At 41.1% G+C, this 8,986-nt stretch overlaps 1 protein-coding gene across 1 annotated transcript; it reads left to right on the forward strand.

Moving 5' to 3' along the window:
* The first annotated feature begins 282 nt into the window (after window positions 1–282).
* On the forward strand, window positions 283–8,642 carry LOC127583226 (taste receptor type 1 member 3-like). The gene is made up of 3 exons (XM_052038997.1): window positions 283–546; window positions 2,355–3,122; window positions 8,610–8,642. The coding sequence occupies exons 1-3, from the start codon at window positions 283–285 to the stop codon at window positions 8,640–8,642; spliced, it is 1,065 nt and encodes a 354-aa protein (XP_051894957.1).
* The last annotated feature ends 344 nt before the right edge of the window (window positions 8,643–8,986 follow it).

Consider the following 8,986-nt stretch of genomic DNA (forward strand, 5'->3'; position numbering starts at 1 on the left):
AACTTGCTGCCAAGGGAAGTGATGGAAGCAGAAATGATAGTAATGTTTGAGGTTTTTCGACAGGCAGATGAATAGGCAGGGAATGGAGGGATATAGACCATGTGCGGGCAGATAGGATTAGTTAAATTGGCATGGTTGGCACAGATATCGTGGGCCAAAGGGTCTGTTCTTGTGCTACATTGTTATATGTTCTATGTTTCCTGTCAGTAGCAATTTAACTGAAATAAATGATGTCCTCTTAGGTCAACTTTCAATACAGAGATGTTCATCCATTTCCAAGCGATGAGATTTGCCATTGAGGAAATTAATAACTCAACTGAACTGTTGCCAGGTGTTACTCTGGGCTATGATGTTGCTGACAGTTGCTTTGAGGTTGTGGACGTCCAGGCCATGTTCAGATTCCTGTCAGCCAAGCAAGGAACAGAAGTGGAGATATTAAACAATTATACATCCTACCAGCCCATAGTGATTGCTGTTATTGGGCCAGCTTCAACAGATATAGCTATTACCATTGCTAGAGTGTTAGGTTTTTTCCTTGTTCCTCAGGTGAGTTTAATCACGATTCTTGTTGATATCTGAGCTGCAATAGTCACAGGTTGTCCAGATCTGTTCAGTTCCCTATATTACCATAAAGTTTAGATGAACTGTGTTGTCATGGTTTTATTTAAAACCTCTGCTTTAATTTGCCCTCTGAACCATTTGTGGTGAAGTCTTTCCCAATGGTTCAGGTCCCTTCTCTTCTAAAGATGTCTAAGCCATCTGGATTTTCAGACAAACAACTATTAATCATGTTAAAGAAATTAGGTGTTGAATGTTTGCAAAATTTGTTGGGGCATCTTAGCCAATGACATCTGAGGGCCATGATCATTGGTTTCTAGCCATGGCCACTGGAGAATGATTGGGTCTGAAAATCATTGATTTTCCTCTGCTCACTGCCCATTGCCAAGATCAGCAAATTCAACACAGATCAGAAATGAAACACACTGTCCATTTGCAATGACATCTGCTGACATGTCTGAAAAGTACTTGTGTTATTTGTGCAAAACATTCCACTATGTTATATCCAATTTCTTGTCTGTACCACCTCTCACAATTCCACTGTTTCCTCTATGCTCCCAAATTACTCTTCTGACATCTAGTCTTGAATAAGTTCCTTGCAACTAAATATTCACAAAATTGAAGCTATTGTCTTCAACCCTCATTACAAATTTTATACCTTCACCACTACATCCAACTCATTTCTTGGCTTCTGCATTTGGCTGAGTCAAGCAATCTTCTTTAGCATTGGTTGCCTTATTGATGCAAAACATATGATGTAAAGCTTAAGCAGGTGCCCAGGAGGATTGCCTGGCAGAAGCCATGAAATGAGTGAGAGGTAGTGGTGAAGGTATGAAACTGTTTCTAACACAGCTAATGCTCCTGTCTACTACTGCAATGCTCTGTTGGTCACTTTCCTATCCTCCAACCTTTGTAAAGTTTAGGTCCTCTGAAACTGTATTGTTTGTATGCTATCCTGCACCAAGCCCCATTTATTCATTTCCACTCTTCTTGATGCTCTACATTTGTTTATTGTCCCTTAATAACTCAAATGTTAAATTGTTGTCCTTGGGTTTAAACGCTTACGTGGTCTCATCTCCGTAATCCCAAAGCTTCCTTCAGTTTTATTACATCCAAACCATGTGCTGCTGAAACCTTCTGTTCATCTGACTCTAGCCTCTAATGCATCCCCCTCCCCTCCCTCTGCCTTCTACCATCTCCAAATTGCTCTCATCCTTCCACTGCTCTGTTAGAATGCAAAGTTTTGGTCATTCCTGTTATCTTCTTCTTTGTCATGGAACCATTGCTCTGATTAGACAATGTTCAAGGTGCAGTAAAAAATGTAAATTATTATTACAGGCAATACATTCATCACCTGAACCATAGAGTAGCTAGGAATCCCAACACTTTTATCAGAATGCACCAAATTATACTTTGAATGGAAACGATCTAAGAGAAAGTTAATTTATCCTGGGGGGGGCACATTTCTCAGTGGTGGCATTCCTTCAAGCCAAAGCTGACTCGAACATAAAAATCCCCACTGGGACAGCAATGCAGCAGTGAGGGGTAGCTGCACTGCCAGAAGGGCTGTCTAACAATTTGATGAAGAGTAAGGGCCTGGTGTTCCTGCTAATTGTTGGTGCAACTGACATCCATACAACGGAGCATTTTGTCATATATAGTTCTTTTATTGCTGTTTATGAAATTGTACTTTGCACAGACTGTCTTGATCTGAGTTGACACAGTGAATGCACATAAAACTACTTCATTGGTTGTGAAATGTTGTATTAATGCAGGTATTGTTTCTGCTTCTGCAGATTAGTTACCTGGCATCTGGTGAGATTCTGAGTGATAAAATGCGTTTCCCATCATTTTTCCGTACCATTCCAAGTGACAAGAATCAGGTAGAAGCCATGACTTTACTGATTCAGGAATTCCGCTGGAACTGGATTGCTGTTATTGGCAATGATGATGAATATGGACGCAAAGGGGTCACCAAAGTGGTGGAAATGGCCTCGGCACTGGGGACCTGCATTGCATATCAGAGTATCATCTCCACCTCCCCTGAAATCATCACCCAAGTGATCAACAACATCAGCAGTACAGTCAATGTTACTATCCTCTTTTCCAATAGGTTTATAGCACACATATTTTTCAGTCTTGTTGTGGCTCAAAACCTTACTTCCAAAGTATGGATTGTAAGTGAAGCTATTTCATTATCAGAGGAGATAGCAAACATACCAAAAATCGAGAGTACTGGGACTGTTATAGGCATAGCAATTAAAGAAGGGCAAATGACACACTTTGAAGAGTTCCTAGAGAAACCTCTGAACCACATTAATTCAGGGATCGTGCCAGTCCTGGGGCTGGGAGAGCGTATCAATAGCAGAAGCACCTGTGATCAAGACTGTAGCAAATGTCATTGGCTGAGGGCTAGGCACTTGAACTCTTCATCATACGAAGTGGAGAAGAGAATCTCATACAATGTATACTCAGCTGTATATGCTGTTGCCCATGCGTTACACAATCTTCTCCAATGTAACGCAACACAGTGTGATAAAACACAAAGCATCCTCCCGTGGCAGGTAGGTGTGTGTCCATCCAGTGTGATTCTCATTTATGCAGTAGTACAAGCACAAAAATTGTTAGAAACAGGAAAAGTCCTTTAAACGCAACAAACCTGTTCCATTTTTAACACATCCAGCCCATTCGTCCTCAATATTTCCTCAACCTCTTCTTCCCTCCATATTCCTCAATTTAACCTTCTCATCATATCCCTGAACCGCATCTCATTCTTTGTCCCAAATCCCCAACACTCTCAGCTTCCGACCATATCTTTCAACATATTTTAACTATAACCAGGAACCCTGATTACCCATCACATTCTTCAATGCCATCAATTTTCTTACCTCAACTCTCAATCCAACACTCTTCCCTAAGTCCCACCTATTTCCCTTCTCCTTCAATGTCACTTGCCCATTGCATTATTCAACCTAATCTTGCAACGTCCTTCAGACACAATTTCTCATTCTTCACTCAATCGCCATTACTCATTATACCACTCAATCTCACTTTTTTTTATATGGTATAAATTGAAGCCACAGTGTATTGATAGTGGGGAGAGTGAATGTTTAAGGTGGTAAATTTGGTGTTGTTGAAGTGGGTTGCTTTGTCCTGAATGATACTAAGCTTCCCAAGTGCTATTGGAACAGCACTCTTCTGAGCAAGTGAAGAGAATTCAATCACACTTTTGACTTGTGCCTCGTAAATGGTGGAAAATATCAGGAGATGAGTCATTGAGACAGAATACCCAGTCTCTAACCCGCACTTAGGGCAACAGTATTTATGTGCCTGTTCCATTTAAAACTCTGGTCAATGGTGAATTCAATACTGTTAACTGGCAAGGGGAGAGGTTTAGGAATTCACTTGCTGGAGATGGCTATTGCCTGGCATTTTTGTGGCAGGCATGTTATTTGACACATGGCAACCCAAGCCTTCTGTTCTTATTGCACAGAGTTGCTAATTATTACATTATCTGAGCAGTTGAGGGTGGAATGGAAGATCATACAATCATCAGCAAATGACCTACTTCTGTTATAATAGAGCGTATTCTTTTACTGAAGCAATTAAAGGTGATTTGGAGCTGAATGCTGTCCTGAGGGACTCCTCAGCAATGCTCTGCAACAACCACAGTAATCCTCTTTGTGCTAGAAATGACAAATGACTCACCGGTAGAAAGTTTTCCCATTGACATAATTATTACGAGGTTCCTTAATGCTGTACTTCATTAAACACAGAATTAATATGAAGGATAATCTGAAGTCCAGAACTTTTGTCCTTATTTAGACCAAGGGTGCACTAAGGTCTGGAGCTGAATATTCCTGGTGGAATCCAAAATAAGCATTAGTGACCAAGTTATTGTTGAGAAACATGAGAGTTGATGGAAATGTTGATGGTATTTTCCATCACTTTGCTGATGCAATGATAATTAGCTAGCAACTTTCTATTTACTTGTGCAGATGTCAGTGATGTGGTTGTTGTTGGAATAGCTTGACTGGAGGTAAAGTTGGTTCTGGAGTCCAAATTTTCAGTACTGTAGCTGGGTGCTCCCAGGCTATTAGCCTCCAGGTAGGTGACTAGTGGGTACTTATCTTTTACTTTCAGTCTGTCTATTTTGATTGGTCCAATATTTCAACTAATTAATTAGAACAGATGGCAGGGCAAGCAATATGTTGTAGTTGTAACAAGTAGGAACTGGTGGGCCCTATTTTGGTAAACAGTGACCATTATCTACAGCAAGTGTCGGTTGCTTCAGGAACTTCGGCTCAGGGTCGATGAGCTGGAGTCCAAGCTCCAAACACTTCAACACTTCAAGGAGAGGGAGTAATAGCCCTTAGATTAACTACCTCTAAATTGGTGAATGGTCAGGGACAGAACAGTGTGATTCCAGAAGAGACAGGTAGAGGATAGTTCTAAAGAAGCCTCAGCTCTTACCCTTGTAAGGTACAAGGTCCATGCTCCCTGTGTGGACAAGTGTAGGGGCTACAGAGAGGATGTGTAAACAGTCCATAGCACCATGGCACAGGGAACTATTGAAGTGGGGGGAGAAAAGAGAAAGATAATAGTCATAGGAGATAGCATAGAGGAACAGACATTGTTTTCTGCTGCAAAGACAGAGTCCCAAAGGCTGTGTGCCTTCCTGATGCTAGGGTCAAGGATATCTCTTCAGGGTTGGAAACAAACTTGGAGTGGCAGGGGTTGGGGGGTGGGGAGGCAGGTGGGCGCAGGATCTAGTTGTCATAGTCCACATAGGACTTAACCTCATAGGTAGGACAAGGAAGGAGGTTCTGCTTAGCAATAATGAGGAGCTTGGGGCAAAATTGAAAAGCAGAACCACAAGGGTGATAATCTCTGGATTATTACCTGAGCCGTGTGCAAATTGGCAAAGGGTAATTGGGATTAGAGAGGTAAATGTGCTGCTGAAAGCATGGTGTGGTAGAAATGATTTCTGAGTTATAAGACACCAATACTGGAAAAGGAGAGAGTTGTTCTCTTAGGATGGGCTTCACCTGAATCGTGCTGACACCAGTGTCCTGGCAAATCACATAAATAGGGTTGTAGACAGGGCCTTAAACTAAATAGGAGGGGGCAGGGTTTAAAGAACAGGATGTTTAATAAATCAAGAGGAAATGAGAGAACAGTAGCACAGGATAGTGAGGGGGAAATTGACACTCAAAGCTGGGGCAGAAAATGTAAACAAAAGTAGGAGCACAGAGCAAATCCAGAAGTAGTAAACACTATAAAGTAAAATCAAAGCTTAACTGTCTTTATTTTAATGCATGTAGCATTTGCAATTAGATAGATGAGTTGACGGCATAGACAGCAACATATGAGTATGACTTAAAAGCTATTACAGAGACAAAGTTATAGGGTGACCAGGACTGAGTGTTCAATATTCCAGGTTATATGATATTCCAAAAGAACAGGTTAAATGGGAAAGGAGTGGGATAGTGTTGTTAATCAAGGAAGGTTTCACAGCGGTGTTGAATGATATAGAGGCGGTGGATGGCAATGCAGAAACGGTTTGGGTTAAAATCATGAATAGCAGGAGAAAGAAGACAAGGGGGGGAGTAATCTACAGGCCCCCAAAGTGTGACCTTCTGAAAGGATAGAGCATAAATGGGGAAATATCTAGGTCATATATGAAGGGAACTGCAATTGTCATGGGAAATTTTAATCTACATATTATATTGTACAAACCAAACTGGCAAAGGTATTGTAGGAAAAGTATTTGTGGAGTAAATTAGGGATTCCAGAACAGTACATTATGGAACCTACCCAGAAACAGACTATTTTAGAATTGGTCATGAGTAATGAAGAAGGGTTAATAAGAGATCCTGTGGCTAAAGATTCCTTAGGTAGTAGTGACCATAATAGGATAGAAATCCAAGCAACAAACAAGATGCTGGAGGAACTCAGCGGGTAAGGCAACATCTCCACAGATGCTGCCTGACTCGCTGAGTTCATCCAGCATCTTGTTTGTTGCTCCAGATTCCAGCAACTGCAGACTCTTGTGTCTCCATGATAGAATTACAGTTGCACTTTGAGGGTCTTTTGAGGATCAAAACCACCACCTTCAACTTAAATATTGTGAATTATAATCATATGAATGTGGAGTTGTCTAAGGTGGACTGGGAAAATAAACTGAGAAATAAGTCAATAAATGAACAGTCACAGGTAGTCACAGCTGGTCCATAACACTCAGCAGGAATTTATCCCAATTAGGAAGAGGGATTCCATGAGAAAGAGGCACAATCTGTGGTTAACAAAGGAAGTCAAAGATAATGTTAAATTGAAAAGTAGGGCATACAAAGTGGCAAGGGCTAATGGTAGGCCAGAGGACTGGGAAGATTTTAGGATCCAGTAACAAAAGACTAAAAAGCTCATAAGAAGGGAGAAAACTGATCTTGAGAGAAAACCTGTATGTAATAATATGTGTTGCTATGGATATAAAAATAGACAGAGAGTGATAAAGGTAGGTGTGGGACCTCTAGAGAAATAAGGCAGGTGTGTTACTAGAGAATGAGGCCAGATTTTTACTTTTTCTAGCAGAGGGCAGTGAATCACTGGAATTCCCTACCCCAGAGAGTTGTAGAGGTTAGCTCATTTGAAGTATTTAAAGTGGAGGTAGATACATTTTAGATAGATCAGGGTATTGAGGGCCATGGAAATTTGGCACAGTGATGGAGTTGAGGCCTGGGGTGGATCAGCCATGATCGTATTGAATGGCAGAGCAACTTTGAGGGGTCACATGGCCTACCCCTGCTCTTATTTTTGTGTGTTCTTGTCATTTACCAGTCACATATGGATCTGACAGGATTGCAGAGATTCTAACCCTTCATTTCTACGAGTATGTAACTCAGTCTATAGCATGCTGCTACCACTACTTAGTGTGCATGTAGTCAGATGCTGTAGCTTCACTGGTTTACCACCCAAGTATTTCTAGTGCTACTCCTGGCATGATCTTCTACATTTTTTTATTAAAGCAGGGTTGTTCTCCTGGCCTCATGGTAGTGGAGAATGAAGGACATGCCAGGCTATGGGTTTACAGATTGTGATGGAATACAGTTCCTTTGCTAATGGTCCACAGTGCCTCATGGACACTTTGATTTGATCTCCCAGATCTTTCGTGAATCTATCTCATTTAGAAAGATATAAGGGTATCATCGATGTGGATGGGAGATGGGCTATGTCCCTTTCACCAAAACTGTCATAGATACATTTTCAAAAGGTAGATTGTTAAGGATGAGGCCAAGTAGGTTTTTACCTCGTGTTGGTTATCTTTCGCTACATTCAGACAATAGCTGTTACACTTATACCCTATCCACCACCCTGAACAGTTATTTTCTTCACCACTTGTGCATTGTGGCTATACACTGCAACAATACACCAAGTCTTCTTTAGCAGCACCTACAAAACCCAGGACTCTCATCACTCAGAACAACAAAGGAAACTGATGTATAGGAACACACCCAGCTACAAGTTCCATGTCACACACAATACTGTCTTGGGAATATATCACCATTCTGTCATTGGTGTTGGGGTGAAATTCTAGAACTCCACACCATACAGCCACAAGGACTGCAGCAGTTCAAGAAGACAAGTTAAAGAATTCAGTAGAAACATAGTTCAAGCCCATCACCATCTACTTGTGGCCATGAAATGCTGGCCTTGCTGGCAACACTCACAACCCCCAGATGAACTGAAAGACTTAGCCAGCTTGATCAGTGATGGAGTTACCAATCCACCTTCTTCTTCAACCCACCTCCTCAGCCCCTTCCTCAACTTCACTTACCTACCTCCTCGACATATCCGTCAATTCCTTCCCACCTCTCAATTCCCCTTAAATTCTACTGCACCATATCACGCCAGTTTTCAGATATACACTGAACTATCATTTTAACCATTTATCTTTCCGATATAAAGTCCATCTCCAGGTAGTTTTTCACAGGTCCTTAGCTTTTAATGTGCCCTCATCCAAGACTAATTAATATTTCCTTTGCTGATTCTAGCCAGTGTATGACCTTCAGAGGTACCAGCAGTGAATCCAATTCTTTGAAATACTGATCCTATATGATTGCTAGCAGACTACTGAACTCTGAGGAATGTGTTATGCCAAACCTTGTCTGATATCACAAACGTATACTCAATAAGTTCACCAGATAGGATTAAAGTCTTTGACTGTGGTTATCTACTTTCCAGCCTGGAGGAGCTGAAACAATCTGTACTTTCTTTTGGTGCCATGTTAATTCAACATTGAGTGAGGTGTAGTGATTCATTTCTGTACCAAAAGATATACTAATGAATTAAGCTGCTGGGTGACACCAATATATAAATTATTTATTTAACCCTGAAAATAATTCTAAAGTTTACCCCAATTCTAACACGC

Source organism: Pristis pectinata, chromosome 26 (genome assembly GCF_009764475.1).
Source record: "Pristis pectinata isolate sPriPec2 chromosome 26, sPriPec2.1.pri, whole genome shotgun sequence".
Lineage (NCBI taxonomy): Eukaryota > Metazoa > Chordata > Chondrichthyes > Rhinopristiformes > Pristidae > Pristis > Pristis pectinata.